This window comes from Numida meleagris, chromosome 6, assembly GCF_002078875.1.
Source record: "Numida meleagris isolate 19003 breed g44 Domestic line chromosome 6, NumMel1.0, whole genome shotgun sequence".
Lineage (NCBI taxonomy): Eukaryota > Metazoa > Chordata > Aves > Galliformes > Numididae > Numida > Numida meleagris.
Genome location: NC_034414.1, coordinates 59,317,022 through 59,339,052, shown reverse-complemented (window position 1 = coordinate 59,339,052; position 22,031 = coordinate 59,317,022). Strand labels below are relative to the sequence as shown.

At 47.2% G+C, this 22,031-nt stretch overlaps 1 protein-coding gene across 9 annotated transcripts in view; it reads left to right on the top strand.

Annotated features, from left to right (window-relative positions):
• Positions 1 to 22,031, top strand: part of MAP4K5 (mitogen-activated protein kinase kinase kinase kinase 5) — a 58,455-nt gene that overhangs the window by 3,355 nt on the left and 33,069 nt on the right. For 5 of the 9 annotated variants that reach the window (XM_021403536.1, XM_021403534.1, XM_021403535.1 and 2 more), the window contains exons 1-2: positions 11,583 to 11,858; positions 14,893 to 14,950. In XM_021403536.1, coding sequence (XP_021259211.1) covers positions 11,598 to 11,858; positions 14,893 to 14,950 — 319 coding nt within the window. In that variant the 5' untranslated portion in view covers positions 11,583 to 11,597. Of the gene's footprint in view, positions 1 to 11,582; positions 11,859 to 14,892; positions 14,951 to 16,612; positions 16,695 to 22,031 lie in introns of those variants that run through there. The other 4 variants (XM_021403541.1, XM_021403539.1, XM_021403537.1 and 1 more) reach the window with 2 other exon arrangements.

The following is a 22,031-nucleotide window of genomic DNA, read 5'->3' as shown; positions in this document are numbered from 1 at the left end:
CCCTGCATTAGGCGTATCTTACATTGCTGCCTTCTGAAAGAGGTTATAGTAATGGAGATGGGTGCCGAGTGGATCTTAATAATTTGATAACGGTATTTTTCCCCCCACGCTTCCAGTCAGGTGGTTCTCAGCATCGTACCCTGAGCTCTGTGAAGATGAGCTCTGCAGCAGCGAGGTTTTCATTTCGCTTTCCCAGCCAGATTTCGGAGTGCTTTACGGAGTGATTTGTGCAAGGCGGGTTTTGGTGACAAGTTCTCCTGAGCAGCTGTATGAGCCCGTGTTTCTGCAGCCCCGTGATGCTTTCTGGAAGTGCTCAGAGCAGCGTAAGGCTGACCTGTTGTCTTTAGCTTGGGTGGGCTTTGGTTGATCACAACATCAAGTTGTTGGGTTATATGTGCTTGTTGGTGTCTTGAAGGGACTTAGAAAACAAGCCCTGCGTTAGGGCAGTAATTTAGTGAAGATTTGCCTCTTACTGGCATATAGTTTTTATTTTTATGACTATTTATTAATGATGTGGAATAGGTGTGGAGGAGGGATTTGGGGCAAGGAATGCCCTGTGTTGTGCTGAGAGAGGTGGGGTCATCACCCCTTGCACACAGAAAGGAACTGGAAGCCATCCACGACACGTGTGAGTCCTGCTCACTCCCACTCGCTGTCTCCTCTGTCCCATTCTCCCCCAGCTAAGCAAGGCTTTGCTTTTTGTGGAGTCTCACGCAGGCATCCCAGAGAGAGTTTTAACTAAGGGGAAACAAGAGGGTGGTTGATGGGAACGGTGTTTTTGAATGCCCTGGTTTGGCTGAACCCATGGATTTGCTGAGGCCAGCACCCTCTGCAGGCTACTGGGGGGTGATGAACAGCTGTGAGCAGTGCTGCAGAATCTTTCCTTAAAAGTAAGCACGGGGGAGACAAATGTACCAAATTAATAGCAGAAAATGCCTGTAAAGGAAACACTTTTTTCGTAAATGTCACAGAAGTTTCATTCCTTCCCCATTCCTCCACTCCACTTATTCTCTAGGGGTGCTTTTTAATCATAGAATCATAGAATGGCCTGGGTTGAAAAGGACCTCAAAGATCATCGAGTCTCAACCCCCCTGCTGAGTGCAGGGTCGCCAACCACCAGACCAGGCTGCCCAGAGCCACGTCCAGCCTGGCCTTGAATGCCTCCAGGGATGGGGCATCCACAACCTCCTTGGGCAACCTGTTCCAGTGCATCACCACCCTGCACCAGTTAATGGCATTAACTGAGAAGTACCCTGTGTTGTTCTGACACCGTTCACTGGCTGCTGCAGGGAAATACTGAGCAATGAAGTCAGATCAACTCAGCCAGACGCCCTTTTCTTCAATATTAAAACAAAACAGAAGTTTGTCTTTAACTTCCTGGTTAAAACGCTTTGCTATTTCAAGTCAAGAGGTGAAAAATGGAGTGCTACAGCTTTGTGCACCTTTATGGCTTTGGTAGTTTTTGGTCAGATACTTCAGACTTTGTACAAATACATTTTTGCAGCTGTGGACCAACTGGATTGGCCATCCCTGATTGCGTGCTTCTCTTCCTGGTGCACACACATTGCTTGCATGTATAAACTACCATAAACATTTGTCACGTAGGGGGATTCTGCTCTTCCTTGCCAGCTCCATGCTTATAGTTAGCAGCATTTGCTGGAGCCATGTATGAAGTCTGCATGCTCTTGTTTTTCCATGGGAAAGGTGTTCAGAATGGCATCAAACCAGCTGCTGCTGACCTTCTTCCTGCTGCTGTGGACTTTTTCTTGTGGGAAGCTGCATGCTTCTCTTCTGGACACAGCAAGTTATAGATACATGTACATACAGTATACACATATTGCTGAGAACTAAGTTACTCAGTGGCTTGTTGGCACCCTCTTTTAGGATATTCAGGAACTGGGGGAAAGCCTATGCTTTTCCATTCGTAATCTTTGATTTCTTCTGATTAAGCTTCTTTGTCATGTAACATTCAAAGCTGTTTAAATATCATCTCCTGTGTACCTGTATTTCCCACTAATGGTACATCAGGACCCAAACTCATTCCGCTCAGTGCCTAGCAGAGGGTGCTGCCTTTTGAAACAAGTGCATGGGGTGTCTGTGTCGGAGTGTCTGTGTGACTTGGTTCTGGTCTGATGGCTCTCGCCTTGGAATCCTCTGTCCAGCAACATCCTGGCATCGTGCTGAGCTCTCGTACCTCTGCCTCCTGGTGAGCCCCGGGGCTCTGCTGGTGTTCTGCAGAGATTCTGCAGGGAGCAGAGTGCGTCTCCCTATGCCGGTTTCTCTCTGATTCTGAAAAGCAAGTAGTGTCCAAAATCTTAAAAATAAGGTCTGGTCTCTTTTCTATGTCTTTTTGAGGAATTGTCCTCCCAGGTGTCAGAGGAGAAGAGCAGAAGGAAGTGTGGCAGCAGCTTTCAGTATGCTTCTGTTGACTGTACCAGGGCTGTGTCCAGAAAGGCAACTGCTGGTGCCAGCAGTAGTTTCTCTAGCAAGTGATGGTGTAGGAAGCAGTGTTAAGTGTGCTGACAGCACTTGTCTGCAAGGATTATATGCATTGTTTGCCTTGCACTAAAGTCTCTCTTAAGTCATAGGGGAGCTGAGAGCCTGTTCTGTTGAGTTAAATGTCCCACTGGTACCAGCCTTGTTTCTGATGTAGCCTACTGCAGTGTTGCTATCTAGTACTTGTCCTTCAGGAGGCGTTCTCCTGGGTGGGTGATTTTTTTTTTTTTCTCATTTATATATGGAACAATCCAGGGAGGCTGTAGTGTCTCGTGGGTGTGTGCAGGAAGGTGGGAACAAGGGAGTGTTAGTTCAGACCCTGCGTGTTGCACGCCTTTTTGCAGAGCAGTCTGGAACACGGGAGGTGCTTTATACAGGCCGTGCCTTTCTGCCTTCCACCCCAGAGCTCTGGGGTGTGTGGTGTGGTTTCTCCATCCCCTTTGAAACACCACAAGAGCAGAGGAAATCTCTGAGAAGAAGGAACAGATGAAAGATTGCTGTATTTGCACACCAGTATCTATTTCAGCTTCGTCTCCAGAAGATGCAGTAGTTGTTTTTAGTGCCAGCTCACGGGGATAACTTCGAATGGGACCAAGACTTGTAGCAGGAGGCAGCTGAGAGATTCCAAGCTGCATCAGGAGAGGTGTGTGACACAGCTGTGCAGATCGTCCGTGTCCAGTAGAGCAGCTCTTCCTGATCACAAGGCCAGCACAGAGTTTGCCAGCTTTTTTGGCTGACACCAGCTACTGTCCTTCCGCCCTGCAGCTGGGAAAACAAACGCGCTTGCTACCTCTGTTCATGTTTGGCACCTTGCTTCTTGGTTACAGCTGTGAATGAAGAGAGGAGGCAGCATCAACAGGCGGTGATTCCGTGTGTGAGCAATGCAGAATGGGTACGTCTCTGGAGACGTAAAAGTCGCTCGAAGATTTTCTTTGCCATTTTGTTAGGATCTCAGGCTTTACATTTCTTCGAAGAATTAGAGTACTTTAAATTCTCTCCAAATTTTGGAAGGCTTCCTACCAATTAGGGCGCTTTGCAAGGTGTGGTGGACCTTTGATTGATGGTTTATGGCAATTTGCATGGTTGTGAGCACGCTATGGGATTTCAGTAAAAGCTCAGTGAGAAGGGCAGGATACTTTCCTACTCCATTCCCGCATAACCAGCTCTATAAAATTGCTGTCTTCATCTGCTGGATAGTGCTTGGCCTGGTGCCATCATTTTGAGCTCCACTCTTGCCTGTTCCCATGTTGTCCTGCAGCTGCCCGCAGGAGCGGTGTCGCACAGAGGTCTGACCTGTTGGGAGTTCCTCTCTTGTTTGAGGGAGAAATTCTGCATTTGATGCAGGGATTGCTCCATTTTGCACTTCATCTTTTGAAATTCCTTTACCCGAGAGTTACTGATTTTATCCAGCGTGATGGGTAGAGCCTGCAAGGACCATCCTTGCCCCTTGGAGAGCCGAAAGTGGCGAATGGAAGACCCCGTGCTGTGTCTGTGGGCTGTCCCACCCACTGCAGGTGAGCCAGGAATTGCTTCCTTGCCCACTTCCAACTGGGGCTTGGTTCGGAGGCCAGTTCAGTGTGGGTGCTCCTGGCCCTGCCAAGTCCCAGGCAAAGAGCTTCAAAGGAGACTTGTCCACGCAGAAACAGTAGGAAGGTGGGAGCGGGGCGTTGGAGGAAAGGCTGATGTCTTCTCTCTGGTTGGATAAAGCTTGTTTTCAGCTGTACACAGCTGGATTTGGACCTGTTGAAGTGTGAACACTGAGGTGCTCCAGAGAGGCAGCTGCTCTTTCTCCTCACAGAGGGGAGGTCTTTGCAGGGCTCTGTTGTCTTCATTGGTGTTACCTCCTTGGACTTGCTTTACTCTCCTCCAGCATTAAGGGCATCATTTCTTCCCCTTAAGTAGAAATGCAGAAATCTGTGTTTAGGTATAACTTACGTCTATTCAAGTTTATTCTGGCTGTACGTGCTAAAGAGATAAATTGTGGCTATCTCTGCCAAGAGGCTGTTTGACGGCTTGCTCCCTTTCTAATTAGGTGCAGAACAGACGAACTTACTCTGGATGGTTTATCCATTTATCATGTGAATGCCCTACTTAGAGTATCTGGAGTTCTGTCTTCGGTATTTTTCAGCAATCTGTGTTGCCGATGTGCTGCCCAAGGAGCTCCGTGCATGCCAAGTCGTACGCTGTGCAGTTACCCCCCAGAATCAGTGAGAAGGAACAGCAGAGGCTGAGAGATGGTAAAGCCACATGTTAAATTTAATTTGATAATCCACTCCAAGAAGCTGTGGGTTTGTTCTGCTCTCAGCTATGCGTATGGATGTTTGCTGATAGAGAGCAGTGCTCTGATTGCCTTCACTGGCTGTTTAATGTGTGGATGTGCAAGATAACGGATGAATGATAACCTCCCAAGGATTTAGTCATTAATCTTGATGGCAGGTAAGCAGTAAAGAGTTAAAATGTGAGCGTCAGGTATTTGTGCTGTGTTTAGGGAGGGTGTGAAAACAGCAGTAATTGAAATCTTTTCTTGTGATGAGTTTAGCCTGCAGGGGGTAAAAGGGAGAGTGTTTGCCGTGTTGCTTACAGTACACTGTGGGCTCTCACAGGGGGGGAGTGAATTGAAGGCATCTGAGATGCCTTTTTCTTTTGAAAGTGTATCTGTGCAAGAAGTGTTGCCATGTGAAATGCTCCCTGCCTTCAGAGGGCAATTTCCAGTGCTGGGATGAGGGTAACAGCAGGATACATGAAGGGAGGCAGCTGAGCCGGGCTGCGTGGAGTGGGCATCACTTCTGCTGTATCAGAAATCCCTGGGGGTTTCTGGGGTGTGCTGAGCGTGCCAGCATAGCCAAAATACCTGGCCAGCATGAAGTTCAGGAGGAATCTGAATCAGAGGTTCAGGCACGTCAGTGTTAGAGCTCAAAGCGCTGTTTGAGTTGTGGCAGTCCACTGCTTGGATAATTGTGAGGAGACGTAAGTCAGTGTAGGAGCAATTGAGTGGCACTTCTGATGAGCTTAGTGCCTTTAAAACTTTGCCAAACATTTCCTGTCTAGAGAGCTTGGTGTCAGATGTCCTCCCAGTGCCAAACTGGGGGCAGAGTTCTGAGGATGGAGAGGGAGGTTTGAGCTTCATCATCGGCTGTCACTTCAGCAGCCACAACGGATCGCCTTTTTAGGGTACAGAAACAGAAATTTTGTCTCTTTCTCATTCTGCTGATGCTGAGGTTTGTCCAGTTCCTAGACCGGGATGTCCTGGGACGGGCTGTGCTGGGTTGGGCAGCAAAGGTCGCTTCTGGGGGGTGAGTTTGGGAGGAGGAGAGCAAGCGGGCTGTGGCTTTCCTCCATGAAACGACGAAGTGATGAGCTTGGGAGGGAGATGAAGCAGCTGCTGCCTCTATTTCTAGGAGCCTCAGCGCTTCCTGCAGCGAGCGGGGAATGCTGCATGTCAGCCAGGCACTCCGTTTGCCACGGGAAAGGTGTGGGGCCAGCTGTGTCCTCGACAGCTCCGATGCCGTGCAGCCTCAGTGGGCGCCGAGTTCATCTTGACGTGACAGCTTTGGCCCTCCTACTCTCTCATGGTTTCTGATTTCATTACTTCACCCGTGCGCATCATTTTCTTTGGCTGAGGGCAGCCCCAAGTGGAATTTGCATGTGATCCCTGCGTGGTTGCCCTTTGATTGCGTGAGTGGCTTTGTGCAGAGCAGGGCTATTAAGTTATCTTAAGCTTCCTGCAGGTGGAATAGACTTGCAGGGTGCATCCTGTCTTCGAGATACCTTATAGCAAGCGTAATATTACATGTAACAACTTTGGCTTTCTGTTTAAGGATGCGGTCGGGATCTGTTCTGATTTACAGGTCTGCTTTTTGGAATTGTTTTTTTTTTTGTTGTTGCTTTTTTTTTTCCGTATTTTGGCTGCTGTCTTACGTAAGAAAACAAAACCAAGCCCACAGCTTAATGTTTTATTTCATGAGGATCTGATCTTGTTCCTTCCATTAAGCAGATGTGCGGATCGTCAGCCCTCCATCAGAGTGTCCTTAGGACAAGAAGGATGCTGAGAATACATATGTGTGGCAGCTGAGTTAGTGCTGAGATGCAGTAACTCAGGAGCTGGGCTGATCCTTGTGGGCCCCTTCCAACTGGGGATATCCTAGGAACTTCATGCTAAGAGGAAATCTTGCATACGTCATGAAACAAAGGGGAAAAACAAGATGGAAAATCTTTTCAACTGCATTCAAATTGGGGAAAACAATTCTTTCTTTAAAATACGAGTTCAGTCATAAGGCCTAGGTACTGTAATATTATAACTTCATAGCGTGTGCGTTATTTGAGCAGCAGGATTTCTGTCCATGTGTTAAAGAGCAAGTGAGCTGGGGAAGTCAGCGGCCTCGTGGGTTGGAACAAGGCTGCTGAAGCGAAACTGGGGTTTGACAGCTGTAGAATAAGCTGTCAGAAATGCTTGTTCCTTCTGTTCTAGTTGCTTCATTTGCATGAATGGATGAGTCAAAGTCGAGGAAGCGACTTAAAACTTGAAAAATGGAGAAAAAAAAACAAAAACCCTAACACCAAAACCCTCCTCTTGTGCTAAAATAAGGTGTGAGGGGATAAGTTAGCTGTAAAATCCAGAAAGACACGCTACCACTTTATTACAGACTGTATTTCCTCTCTGCACTCGCTGTAAGTACAAGCCATATTTTGTGCTTAACCTTTTGTTGAACTAGTTTTCTTCTGTCTTCTTTGCTTTACGTAACTTCTTTTTTTACTCATTCCGTCCATTCTGGTCCCTGTTTTATGTAGTGATGACACCGAACGAAACACCCAGATCTCTCTTCTTCACACAGGCAGCTTTGTTTGGTTCCTTCTCGTTCTCTCGCTGTTGGTGTATTTTTGAGGAATTGAAATTTGAGGAGGCAGTCACAGAATAACAGCGATGGCGTTCAAGTTTGCTACTGAAATCTGTGTTTTTCACCTGCATTCTGTCAGATAAATGACAATAAGGAAAAGGGATTAATGAAGATTTGTGCCCGTGCTTCAGAAGACTTGGTCCTGCAGAAAAACCTGCGTGGGGCATTCATGTCCAGAGGGGTTTGCTCAGATGCTCTGTAGTTAAAAAAAATGAGCTTGCACACACTGCTCCGTTACACCACGAAATGCTGCAGTTCTAGGCAAAGTGGTTTTAATTAAAAAACACCACCAGCAAAGCCTGCACGTGGGTGTTTAGCCGTGGCTCATCTGCAAGGCTGTCCAGCAGCCTTCCTGGTGATTGAGGTGGTGGTACGAGCATTGCAGCGGGCGAGTTGCAGTTTCTTCTGTAAAATAGGAGCAGCAGTTCCATCACTGTGCTCTGCCGAAGGGACATAGCTTCTTGTGGGGTAACTCGTGCAGAATTCTTCTTTTGCTTACACAGCAAATGATGGTCTTACAGTGCTTTTATGGAACAGAAGGGGCTTACAGCTTGCTTTTTCCTTCAAAACCATGCTTTCCTCCTAACCTAGAAAGAAGATGTTTGGGTTTTGCTGGTTTATTTTTGTGATGGGAAAGCACAGTCAAGTGCATTGGACCTGAGTCATTGATTTCCTGAGTAGTGCTCAGCAATCCTGTTCTTGTTATGTGCAAATTCTCAGAAATTCCTCAAAGCTTCCCTGAAGCAAATGATATAGGTGTCTATCATGTGGGTTTCTAGTGTATGAGGTGGGGTGAATGGTGCTGCCTTGACTTGGTAGGGATGCTGAGGCTGAGTGCTCTGTCAGTGCAACTCCTTGATTCTTCTCTTGCTCTTCTTTGTGTATTTTGGATTACAGGTCCCTTAGTTCTTTCATCTCTACGGAATAAATAAATGCCCTTGCTGCTATAAGATGTGCAGTCTTTTAATGTTGCTTGAATTTATAATCCATAAAACTGGGGGGAATCTTTTTTCCTGTGTCTTGATATGTGTTTTCTACCCTTCTATAGCCCTTTTATGTAGGAAACCCTTTTAACATCCACTGTGGCGTGTGCTTTAATAATATGATTGAAGATATCTTTTCTTAATTATTTATTTATTCCTAATTTGCCCCTACTTCCACCCCAACCAGTGAAGCTGTTAGCTGTGTGTGCACAGTTCTAAGTATGTCCATAGCTTCATGGGCTTGCTTTGATTTGTGTCATCTCACGTGCTTGCAATGTCTGTTGTTCTTCTGCAGGAGAGCAAGCTATTTCAATTAGCTTCCCAAAACAATCTTACTCACACTGTTGTGACTTGAGAAGTTGTGTTTGTTTTTTTTGCTTTTGCTCCAACTGCATCAAAATTTGGCTTTTTTTCCCCCCCCCCTCTCATGTGGTATTTGTTTGTATCTCTTGTCCTGCATTAGTTGCTAAATAGCACTTTTGTGGTCAGGGTCTATTTCTAGCTTTAGCTTTTCAATTTTGGAAAGATTGAGCCAAATATTTGCAAACAATGACCTGCCAAGAAAATTTCATAGGAGGATCACAAGGAGAACAACCAACTTGGAAGCATACAGCCGCTTTTTTTCGGTGGTGTTATTTTTTTCCCTCTGAACGCTGCTGAGATGTGCACCGAGCTTTGCTTTGCTGCTGTTGTTACCCACATTGCCATAGGTCTTTGTCCTTCAGCAGGGATTGGCAGGAATGAGAATTGAATGTTTTTTGGCTGCTTAGGTCTGTGGCAGAGCTGGAAAGGCACTTTGCTGGTACAGGTCCTGGGCCTGTTTTCTGTGCAAGAATAAAAGGAGTTGGCTTGATGTCCATTAATGAGCTTCTAATCCCTCACTGCCTGATTGGCCTTGAGTAGGAAAGTGTCTGAAGTCATAGAGCCATAGAATCACTGAGGTTGGAAAAGACCCCCAAGATCATCCAGTCCAACCATTCACCTATCACCAATATTTCCCCACTAACCATGTCCCTCAGTACAGCATCTAAATGGTTCTTGAACACATCCAGGGACGGTGACCCACCACCCCCCTGGGCAGCCCATTCCAGTGCCTGACCACTTTTTTGAAGAAGAAATGGCAATGGCAGTGTGAACTCACTGACACAAGTAAAATTAGCATGTGAATCTTTATTCTTAGCTTATTCTGGAAAGCGCTGTGATGATAGCTGTGATGGTTCTCTTTCAGGGTGCTGAATCTGTAAAGTCTCTGTTAGGGAAGTGGCTTCTGAAAGCCTCTGTGCCTTCTCCCCATAAAAGAGCCTGGTACCGCTCTCAATGAAAGATCCAGCTGGAAAATGGCAGATTCAGCAATTGCCTTCTGGCTCTTTCTGCGTCCTAGAAGAGAAAGAGCCCTGAAAATAAGAAGGTGCTCTTAGGTATTATTTTGTAACAGCTCAGATTAGACTGATGGCTGCTTTACAGGTGAGCCGCCTCGGCACGCCTTAAGAGATTAACGGGGCATTGCGGGGGCTCAGGGTGGGAAGTGCAGTTGTTTCTGTCTGGAACAAATCTAAACCCACCCAGTAAGATCTGCTTTAGTATTTTGTGGAATCATCCCTCTTTTGCTCCATTCCTTAAAGCTATCCCATCACGTTTCTTCTTGTGAAGTTTCCGCAGAGCTAACTGCGTCAAGGGGAAAATGTTCGGCGTCTGCGGTGGAGATGCTCTCAGTGCTGAGCAGAAGGGCCTTTATCCCGCCCCGTGCTCTGTGTGAGTTTGCCTGGGATGAAGTTTTTCTATATATTACGGGGCTGGGTTTATTTCATATCAAACAAACAAAAATACGCACAGGATTCTGCAGCAGTCTCGCCTAGGTGGGCTTGGTACGTGCTCCTAGGTAGGAGGTAGGTACAGGGGTACAGCCTGCAGCCCGAGGAGGTGGCCCTTTGGCTTTTGCACCGTACTGACCCTGAGGCCAGGCCTTAAGCAGGGAGAATGGGAGCTGCTTGTTTCCTTTGCAGCTGTGAGCTGCCAGGACTCTCTGCTCTCTGTGCCTGCGTTAACCTTTAGCTGCAGATGTTCAAGGGTTGTTTTCTTAGAGCTTTCAGAGAGTTTGGTTTCTTCTCCAAAAGTGCTTTGCTGATGTACGACACTACAAAAGGTTGCAGCGTCCTTCTTTTGTGAAGGATAGCAATTCTAGACTCACACAGCCGGGTTTAACTTCATTTTGCTTTTAAAGGTTTTGTGAGGAGCTCTCGAGTTACACGGTTTTAGAAAGGAAGTTGTTCCCATCATCCATGCTGGGAATTGTGGAACAGCGTAGAGCAAATTAAGAGTTATAAAGAGTCAGAAGCTGGAAAGCAGATGATTGAACTTCCATTTTGGTGGCTGGAAGTCAGGGGACGTTTGGGAGGTGTGTTCAGCTGCTGAGAAGAAGCAAGCAGCAGATGAGACAGCGAAGCATCATGGTCACTGATGAGTGAAGCTTGGCAAGGAATGAATAACGTGGGGGTGTGTGGGAGAGTTGCCACAGGAGCTGCAGTTCTGATTAGATTAAATGACGCCTCAGTTGAACAAACGAATCTGCTGGTGAACTGGACGGTTGACCCAAGGCTGCAGATCAGACACAGACATAGGAATATGGGGATATTTCACCATGGAAATTGAAAATACTGATTTGGAGGTTGTAGCACTGGTGTCTGAATCTTGCCCTTCTCTTCCTCGGTGCTGAAGAAGAAAGCAGCTGGACAAGGAGGCTGAGCACACAAACTTGAACTTCAGATGTGTGCATAAAGCAGTTCTCCTACTTCTGTCCACCCAAACCCCCAGCCCTCCTGGTACTGCATCTCTGCTTTTTGAGTTTGGGACACAAAAAAAACCCCAAAAACAAACAAAAAAAAAAGAATACAAGCTCTCTTGTTCTGTAAGATTAGTGTGTAGCTGGTAGGAGGAGCTGTGCTCATTGGGGTGCTGTCACTCCTCCCATAGCCAGCTGTGGGGTAGCTGAAGAGGAGGTGACCGCATGACCACTTAGCCCTTCTTTCAGTGCATATGTGCTGTATGTGACATAGAGCTAATTAAGGCCAACCTTAATGATTCTGTGATTTGAAGGTGAATTCTGTGGCTCCCCCCACTCAAACATCCCCTCGTTCTTGTCCTGTTCTTGTGTCAGTCAAGCTTCCTGCTGTAACTCCGCAGTCATTCTGCCAAAATCCCGTCGTTTTAATTTTCGTTCTAAGCAATGCAGAACATAATGTTTGGTTTTGAGTCTCATGAAATAGAACAAGATCAGTGCCACCCGGCAGCAGAGGCTCTGGCTTCCTCCTCCGATCTGTCGGGGAAGTCGGGCCGTGCTTCTGCAGCGTGGGAAGCGCGGCGGGGAGCTGACGGGGACGTGGGCTCCAGCACAGGAGGGAGCTGGGCCAGCGCCAGGCTGTGGTCTCTTAGTCTGCAGTGTCAGGACAGGCTGTCAGGAAGCTGCGTTACATATTGTAGGAATTGGGTGAGTTTTGTCAGATTTCGTGTTTGGTAAAACGTCAGGATTGGTTCATGAAGAGGGCAGTGGATGGAGCACGTTCCTGTCGGTGGCTCCCTCAGTACTGCGCCGTCCTTTTTGACACAGCACAGCAATGCAAACTGTGTACCACGGGGAAACAGTTTTTAGCCTTCGCCATCTTTTGTTTTTCGTGATGTGTGAGATAACCGCCGTTCATTACTGATGAAGTTTTCAGCTGACAGAAAGGTACGGAGGAGAAAGGCTGAAGAAGCAAGAGGTGGCAACAGACAGAGATGTAGGTACCTGTGTAAAGTGGGTGCAGTCAAAGGAGGGATAAAAGGTGATATTCACACTTAGGGGCAGGTGGCTGTCCTGGGAAGCTTGCTGAATGCTTGCAACGTGACTCTCCAGACAGAAGATCTGATACAGTTCTTGTACCTGTGAGCATCCCAACAAGGGTATCAGCAATGGGCCCTTGCTGCTAAAGGTGCTGATGGTGTCCTGGGCTGCGTTAGGCCAGGTATTGTTGGCAGGTCAAGGGAGGGCATCCTTCCCCCCTGCTCAGTGCTGGTGAGGCTGCACATGGGGTGCTGGGCCCAGTTCTGGGCCCCTGGTAGAGGAGAGGCCCGGGCATACTGAAGAGAGCCCAGGCCACTGAGGTGCTGCAGGGCCTGAAACAGCTCTGCTGTGAGAAGGGGCCGAGAGCTGGGACAGCTCAGCCTGGAGCTGAGGAGGGGATCCCCTCCATGTCCTGGGAGGGCAAATACCTGGGTGGGGGTGCAGAGAGGATGGAGCCAGGGCGAGGAGCAGTGGGCACAAACTGGAGCACAGGAGGCTTTCTCTGACCATCAGAAGCGTTTCTGTGCTGGGCAGGTGACTGAGCGCTGGCACAGAGACTAGAGAGGCTGTGGGGTCTCCTCCTTTGGGACCTCCAAAAGTCCCAGGTGCCCTGGGCACCAGCTCTGGGTGTCCGTGCTGGGACAGACTGGGACCAGAGGGACCCAGTGGAGCCTCCAGTCACAGCTGTGCTGTGCTGAACAGAAATGTTTAGTATTTTTGCCTTTGGTGCTAGCATGGTAGGGTTTAAATAGTGTGTGTGGTCCTGGTGTCCATTGAAGAAAAACGTTGAGTTGGAAGATGAAATTGAAGGACCAAAACGTGAAGTGCCAAAAACGTGATGGTAATGCTGGATAGCAGCAGGATGTTCTTGGGTGAAGCTCTGTGGCCTGTGCAGCGTGGGAGCTGAGAGCCAGTGATGCACTGAGCTCCAGCCTGGACCTTTGCGCCCCAGCCAAGCAGTGTGTGTACACAGGGCCTTTGGCAGTCTGCAGCTATTCTTTCAGGCTTTGGCATGATGGGAACAGTGGTAGTCACTGCTTATATGGAAAGGGAATATCAGGAAAGAATACAGTCTTTTCTGTGTTTCAGAGATGAAGGTGATCTTCTATACGCAGTGCAGTCTGGTCTCCTTTATCTGAACAGCTTGGCTGGTTTGGGGTAGAAGGCTGGATAGTCGAGGTTCCCTGACTTCAGTGGGAGGCAGCACATCCTTGGTCTCTTATGGACGCCTCCCTGTTTTGTAACCATTTGGTGTACCAAAAAGTTCCCTAATGTGCTTCGTCTGGATGTCGATGAATGCAAATGATTTTGCTGTGGTCTACGGAGCATTTCTGGTAGGAAGGTACTTAAAGAAGTGGTAAAGGTTTCCTTTGTGGTTAGCAGAAAGCCATTGCTCTGTTCAGTGATTTGCGTAAATGTTTTGGTTCTGTTGCACAGTTGTTCGTGTTCGCTTTGTTTTCGGTTGAGTCATACTTGCCAGTGTTCCTCCCATGCATGCTGACAGATGGCACTTACCTGAGCGCTGTGGGACTTTGAATGGGCCAATTGTTGCTGGCTTTTCTGTTTTCCCCCAGTGGTAGGAAAGCTTGATTTGGAAGCTTGACTAAGCGTTGACACAATTGAGGGATTCATATTTCAAGTTCTTGCTCTACCTGTTGCTAAATGAGGACTTGTCCATAAGCAAGAGAATAGCGTTGTGTTCTGCAGTGGCTTTCTCCAGCTCAGCCCTTGGGCAAATTTCCTTTGCATCCTCATCCTAAATACTTACCAAATCAATTTCACCTGGCCCAGTTTCCCTCAGGTTTTCTACAATCTACCCTTTCACCAGATTTTATGTGTTCAGAAGACTCTGAACTTCTCTCAGAGAAGATGCAAGAGACATGAACTTCTGGATGCTCAGCAAAAAGGGAACGCCACAGTCCCTAAATGGATTAGGTTGCACGTCAAAAATAATATAACTTAGCTCTGGTGATGGTGCCCGAGTGATTTAGGGCTCATTTTACCAGGGTTAACAGTGTTAATGAAATCCCTTCATAAAACTTTCCGGGTTTAAGGTTGCTGTAACATTCTCTTCCAGCACTGAGCTCTCATGGGGAAGTTTACCGGAGTGCTCCCTCCAGGTATGGTGGGAAAGTTGGATTGGAGCTCCAATCCCCTTCATCTGGAGGAGTGTGGGGACCGCACCAGTCAGTCAGGGTCTGCTGGAAGGAGTTTAAATGTCCAGTTGTTCCCACGGAACATGCTGCATCTGCAGAGCTTCTCTCTTCTGCCTATCAGTTCCACTTTCAGAGCACGCAGAGGTTTCACACCATGATGTGGGTGGGTTGAGTTCGGCATGTTCTGGCAGCCCATGGTGTGGCACAGACTTCTGCGTCACTCCAGTCTGCATGGGCTGCAGGCACTTCTCAGTTTTAACAGCCCTTTAAGTGGTGTTTTGAAGGCATGAGCTCTCATTTGCTGACAAAAAGTTGGTTGGTTTTCGAAGCTCTGGAAGGAACTGCGGGTAACACTTCAGATCTCCAACTAGGTTGATGCAGTGCTGATGCCAAGACCAGATAGTCCTCACCCAGGTTGCTCGCAGCTAATTGCGTCGTGCAGTATTTGTAACACATCATATCACAGCATATCTTCTCATACATTGTAAGACTCTGAGAGATGCCTTTGCAGTGTAATTGAATGTGTCTTAACTCTCTTATTTCAGGCTAGAAATCTTCATACTGGAGAACTGGCTGCTGTAAAAATAATCAAGTTAGAGCCTGGTAAGTTTTGCATTCTTTTCTATGTTTTTCGATTGCAGTTTCAGTTTTTCACACATGTTGATTTTCATGGCTGCAAAGCTCCAGACAAAAAAGTGGCTTGCTGTTTCAGTGGTTAGATGACAGGAAGCTCTGCAGGATGTACCATTGCTTTTGGTTATATCCTGCTCGCTGTTTCCTTTTTTGTTCTTATCTGCCTTATCTGTTGCTTCATAAAAAGATGTTGCAGTTGCAGCGTGTTGCAGTACAAAGAAAAGATTCAGGACAGACAGTAGACTGTGAAAGAGTGGAAAGCTGTGTGAATCAAAATGGGGAGGGGACCAAGCAGTGGTGCCAGTGCTCACCAAAGGTGTGTTGTGAAAATCAGTGCCTTCTGGAATACCTTTCAAATCCCTCTTTAGTGTAGCCCTCTTCTGCATCTCCTTGCCTCCTTGGTCTCTCCACATCCAGTCCTTGCTTGAACTCCTGTGCTGTATGCATTTGGGGTCCTGGCTCTCTGGGACGTGGGATGAGGCTTCTGTGAATGAGGGCTTTCCCAGTGCTCTGTTAGTATCACTGGTAGTATGTGGAGAAATTAAGGGACTCTGGAACTTTATGTACAGACACAAAGCTAGGAAGTAGTAGAGTTTATGGAGATGTGGTGGGTTAACTTCTGTGGATGGAGTGCTACGGGGAATTAATGCAGGCTTGTTAGGCAGAAAAAGCAGAGGAAAATCTGGAAGGACGCATAACAGAGGAAAGGCTGATGAAAATGAGCTTTTTGTTCTGGAGACAAGAAGGCTGAAGAGGGATCTGAACACCATCTTCCACTGCAGACATGCAGAGTGGGGGGCCCAGCAAAGGGTTGGGAGCCAGGAGGCGCAGGCTATGGCAAGGGAGATTCCAGTTGGAAATGGGAAGAACTCTTCATAAGGAGAGTGCCGGAGAAGTGATGGTGGGATCTCCATGCTGGAAGACTCTTGGGAGTTGACTGGAACAAGGCCCTGAGCAACGTGACCTGCCTGCATTTAGCCCTGCTTGGACCAAAAGGCTGTACCAGAGGCCACCAGAGTCCCTACCAACCTCTCTTTGGGCATTCAAGGCTTTGAAGACCAGCTCTTGAAACACCTCCGCTCCCTGAACACCCAACGTCTTTTCTTGACTAGCCTGGTTAAAAGACTGTCATTTTGATGAGGATCTTGCCGTGTCAGTATATTCCTACTTCTTGCTCAAGGAAATACATTGTCCTGTTTGTTTGTGGTTACTTGGTTCTGTTCACTCACTAGGGTAGGGAGGCATGGTTACATAAACACAAGGAGTTGTCTGGTGTTGTGTTTTGTAGTTTCTCCAGCTTTCTATCAAATCCAGGCTAGCAGAACTTTTCAAATCTGGTGTGCCAACCCAAGAGTTCTGACCAGCTTGAGCACCAGTGCGTCTTCCATTGAAGACTCCATGACCAATACCATATATAGTCATCAGAGAGTAGGTCTTAGAAACCAAATATTTCTGAACTTTTATTTTAGCAGTAAAGTTTCAGGGAAGACTGTTTTTAAATAAATGTGTTCATTTTTTCATAAAAAGTCACTTGGACAATACTGAACAAAATTTTCCAACGTGCCTGTTGTCCTTGAATAATTATGGATCTGGAGTACCGCAGCCAGGCCCAGGGCCCCCAGCAAAAAGGATGTGGAGGCCACGAGGATGCTCAGAGGGCTGGAACACATCTCTTATGGAAACAGGCAGAAGGAGCCGGGAAAGGAGCAACAAGGTCTTTGTACCTGTGTTGTTTAGTTTGGTTTTTTTGTTCTTAGTCTTCTAAAAATTTGTGTTTCTTAAAGACAAGTGTTGCATGGAATCTCTCAGGTACTTGGATGTAGGTTTCTTGGTTTTGTTTGTTTGGATGGATGGTTGTTTTTTTGTTGTTCCTTTTAATATTTCAGCCATTTTTGAATGATCAAGCATCTATGCATGAGTTTGAGTTAACTCATCGAAGCAGTTTTTACCAGAATAAAAATGAGTTAGAAACATTTCTAAACTGGAGTGCTGTGGTGGCTTTACCACACCCCGCTTATTTGTCCTCTAAGGCTAGATTATTAGGAAGACTGAAGTGCCATTTACACCACTGCAGAGGAAAGCTGAATGAGTCCTGATGTGTCATCTGGTTAAGGGATAGAGGGGACAGATTCAGATCCATCTTTGTCTTCCTGACAATGAAAACATGCGGTTGAGTTCTCTCTCCTTGCAGGATATTGCATTCCCTACTGACCTGTAAGGTATTCCAAGGTAATTTTGTTGATTCCTGCTGAAAGTTTAGAGTATGTTTTGGTTTTTGTATAAATTAAATGTGAATTGATTTAGACAGCCCATGAGAGTGACTCTTTTGCCTTGCTTTTAGAGTGATAGCTGGTCTCTTTGGTGAAATGATTGCAGGCAAATTAATGTAGGGCTTCCCACATCCAAGATCCTCTGGTCTGAATGATGTAAGATTTCCCGTGAGCTGAGCTGCTCATTTCCAAGTTGGTTTTATTTCCATTTGGTTTGTTTGTTTTTTAAACAGTTAAAAGTTCCTGAAATCAGAACTTTTTTTTTTCAACTGGAAGAATTTGAAAAATTCTAGTGAATAGATGAGAAGAAAGGCCCAGCTTGATTCTTCAGCTTTTCTCTTTCTCCTTTTTTGAAGTTTCCATTGACGTGTGCCAGCAGAGGTAAACAAGCACAGAGCAGCTGGGCCCTGTTGGTGACAAAGCGACCCCAGGATACTGCCACCTCCATTGCTCCTCTCATCTCCATGAGTTGGCAAGGTCTTCCCCAAGTTCAGCATCGTGCACTCAGCGTGGTGCAGATGTCAGTGACTGTGGCTCGGTCCCTATTGCATAAATGTCCTACATTTCTGAACCCACTTACCCACACCAGAATTCCTGGTGGTGTGACCTCGACAGTGGTGGTCTGTGGGCAAGATCTCAGGTGTGGCCTCAGCTCCCGCTCGTGTCACCTCTGTGACTCATTGACTTCTTGGGCTGCTTCAAGTCCTCTCAGCTGTTTGATCTCATTAGGTGGCAGCCCAATGGAGCAGAGCTGTCTGTTTTCTGTGATTATTTGGTGCTGTACACAGCATGGGTGTTCATCTTGTTTGGGGTTGCTTTCTGGAACTGAAAGGCAGTATGTTTAATGGCTCAGGTCAGTTGTCTTTGCCCTACTTGCTTCACCTTGTCCCCATGCGTCCATGTCCCTTGCACCCTTGCGCTGGTGCGCGCATGTTGGTGACACCAGACCAGAGCTGGTGGCAGCAAGCAAATGGCAGGCTCCAAGCAACAAGGAAGTGTGGTTTTCTCTGCACGTCTCTGAAACTCCTCTTGTATTCAGTTGTGCTTGCGTAGGTGCGAAAAGCGACTGCACAGATTTGTACAAGAGAAAAATACATGAACGACTAGTAAACACAAAGATGCCATCTCTGATTGAGAGATTTTTCTGAGCTATAACTCTCTGGAGGTCAGGAGAGTGTTTGGGGGAACATCTCTGCATGGTCCATTTGTCAGTGCTTCCTTGGCATCCTTAGCTGGAAGCAGGACGCGGGGCTGAAGGCCCCATGTTGGACTCAGTGCAGTCCTGGTTTGTAATTCTGCTTGGTTCCACGATCTGCCTCAATCCTCAGCCAAGCAGATGTTTGTGAAGGCTGAAGGCAGAGGATGTGTGAGGCTGTTGGAGCTGGAGAAAGAGCAGGGCCCTTTGAAGGCCGAGTAATCCTTGTCTCAGATTGTTGTTATACAGTGAACTCCATGAGGTTCTAGCCACAAATTATCACTACTGAGAACCCCATTCTAATTAGCATCAACGACCACGTATTTATAGGTTTCATTATGTTTTAGTCCAACTTGCCCTAGAGAAGTGATCTCTTCTAGGGTTGTTTTGATTTTGCTTTGTGTTTTCAAGTATCCTTTACTAGCCTGCCCTCCATTCCAGGCATGGACACCCACAGCTTCTTGGCAGAGATCTCTTCAGGAGGTTGTTTTGTTTCTGAGGAGGGTTCACAGCATTTATTTATTTATGTTCAGCACTCGGGGATGTCTGTTGCCTCTGTAACTCCATGGTAGCAGCTTGCTGTCTTTGCTGGACAGGAAGACGTGGCTGTTCAAAGTCTTCCAGATTAAAAATTAAAAATAAAAATCGGCTGCTCCTTGTTGCCAATGTTCAGACTCATTTTAAGTTTGGGCTAGAGTTTTTGGGCTGTGGTTGCAGAGCACCATCAGGTCTTGGATTGAGTCAGTGTCAGGTGTTGCTCATGGGGGGCTCACTCAGGGAGGGCACCTCTCTACCATCAGCAGAGCTCCTGCCAGACCACATGGCACAACAACTACTCATAAATTTCATATGTCAGTCACTAGATAAAGAGAACCATAGAATCCTTAGAGTTGGAAGGGACCTCTGAAGGCCATCTAGTCCAATTCCCCTGCAGTGAACAGGGACACCACAGCTAGATCAGGCTGCCTGCGGTCTGATCCAGCTTTGCCTTCACAGTCTCTAGGGATGGGGCATCCACCACATCTCTGGGCAACCTGTTCCAGTGCCTTACCAGCCTCGCTGTAAAAGACTTTTTCCTTATATCCAACCTAAATCTACCCTCTTTGAGCTTGAAGTCATTTCCCCTTGTTCTGTCACCACAGACCCTGTCCCCCTCTTTCCTGTAGCTCCCCTTTAGATATCAGATCACCTCGCAGCCTTCTCTTCTCCAGGCTGCACAGCCCCAGCTCTCTCAGCCTGTTCTGATAGGAGAGGTGTTCCATGCCTGGGATCATTTCTGTGGCCCTCCTCTGCATGCGCTCCAACAGCTCCTTGTCTCTCCTCTACTAAGGACTCCCCATCTGGATGCAGTGCTCCAGGTGAGGTGTCAGTGCAGAGCAGAGGGGCAGGATCAGCTCCCTTGCCCTGCTGGCCACGCTGCTTTGGATGCAGCCCAGGGTGTGGTTGGCTTTCTGGGCTGTAAGGGCACATTGCTGGCTCGTGTCCAGCTTCCCATCCGCCAGCACCCCCAGGTCCTTTTCGGCAGGGCTGTGGCTCCCCTTGAGTTATCTACAGCATCTTCTGGAGGGGAGGAGTAAACAGCTTCATAAGTGGGAATTCATTTGGAGATGGAAAAACAAGAGCTCCAGGATCAATGCAACCTCTGGACTCAACACTAGTTTAACACATGGACGGGGGGGCAGTTGGGATTAGAAGGCACAAGCCTCTGGAACGAGGAGTGCCCCGCAGGAGGTGAGAAATGTGTTGAATTCAAGCTGCAGGAAACAGCACGAGTAAGATGGCAGAGTTCTGGGAGACCTAGCAAAACCACTGAAATAGAAGGTAGGAACAGGCTGTGTCTTTTCCTTGTTAATCTTTCATCTGCTGCAGGTAATGAGTTGGTAGACTCTAGCTTAGAACTGAGACTTCAACATGACTACTTATTTTGTTTCATCTGCTATCACCTTCCTTTCTCTGTTCTCCAGACAAAAGAAATAAGCTCCGCTTCAAAGGTTACTGTCAGTTTATTTGTGTCTTTGGGCAGTAACTGATTCTGCTACCAGTTACTTAAGCTGTGCTGTTAGAATCAAAATAGACAGTGTTTTTCACTTTTTTGGCATAGACTTTGGAGAGCATTAGGCAAAAGTATTATGGCACGCTAATGACATTTCCCAGCATTCACCGAGTACAAATGCTTCAAATAATTTGGGAGCCAATTCTATTTCAGAAACTAATCCAACTGTACTCAGCAGCGTAAAAGCCAAAACCATCTGAAACACTAAAGCCACTTCCTTCTATGGGTTTAGCAGATGAATCGAGAGGGGAGTCAACACAAAGATAACTGTTTGCCAGGGTAGCTTTACTCCACAGAATTTTCTGCCTGGGAAAATGTCGTAAAATGTTTTATAATTAGTAGACGTCTGGTGTCAGTACAGTTGTGATGATAAACAGTGACCTCAGAAACCTTTGACACTTTGAGGGCTGGTGGTAATCTGCAGTGCACGATTACAGAAGAGTCTCGCTAGTGGTTTTCATCTGGTTCAACATTTGTTTTCCATGTGAGATCTTCCTGAGGGCCAGAAGTAGCCGGTTGTGTGTTTCAAGCTGGATCTTCGTCTGTACCTGGAACCGTCCAAGGCTATTTGTACAAGGGAAAACAATCCCCCGGCGCTGTGTAGCATTGTGCTCAGTACATCCACAGCCAGCTCTGCTTTGTTACGGTTGGTTTGCATCTCACGGTTCAGATGTGGGTGTTCGTACTGCACCTTCCAGTGCAACCCTTAGGGCTGAGCCAGGCATGGGCTGTGCTTTGTCCTCTCGGGGTGCTTGCGGCACAGGGGAGCGGTGCTGTTGCTCCAAGGCCCTTTGGGGCAGAACAGTAATGCTGCAATGTAGTCTATGTAATTAGTTCCCTAAAGATGCTGTGAGCTATGGAGAGGAACAAGCCTGAGGCTTGTTTGAGTAAGCCTGTGGGTGTTAACAGTTGTTGAAAGCTCTAGGGCTTGAAGAAATACGAAAATAACTTCTGGTTATTTCTTCCATCTTCACTGGTTGGGTTTAGGATCGTGTCCGGTGTGACTGAGTCAGAAATTGCCAGCAGCCCTCGATTCCCATTCCAGTGCTCCTTTGCTGGTTGCATCTGCCTGAGCTGAATGCCTGCATCTCCAGATATGCTAGAGCTGCTCAAGGCTGGGCATCGCCGCTTGTGCCGTACCACGCGCTGCTGGGTGCTGCCGCTGACCCACACAGCTGCTCTGGAACATACACAAAGCAAAACAGAGACAGTGCAGTTTTTTAATATAGAGTGCCCAGCATTTAAATTATTTGTAACTTCTTGAAATCTGGCCTAATTTTGCTCTGCATGCTTACAGTGCGTTTGTAATCTGCTATTCTGCCTTCAGAAGTGTATGTATCTAGAGGGGGTGAGCTCACGTTCCCGTGTGCTGTAAGCTTTCACTCAGAGTTTGTTATTTTGGATGAGGAAGGCCAACAGGAGGATCACAGAATCACTAAGGTTGGAAAAGACCTCTAAGATCACCAAGTCCAACCCACCCCATCCGCGCTAAACCCATCACTAACCACGTCCCTCAGTGCCACATCTCCACAG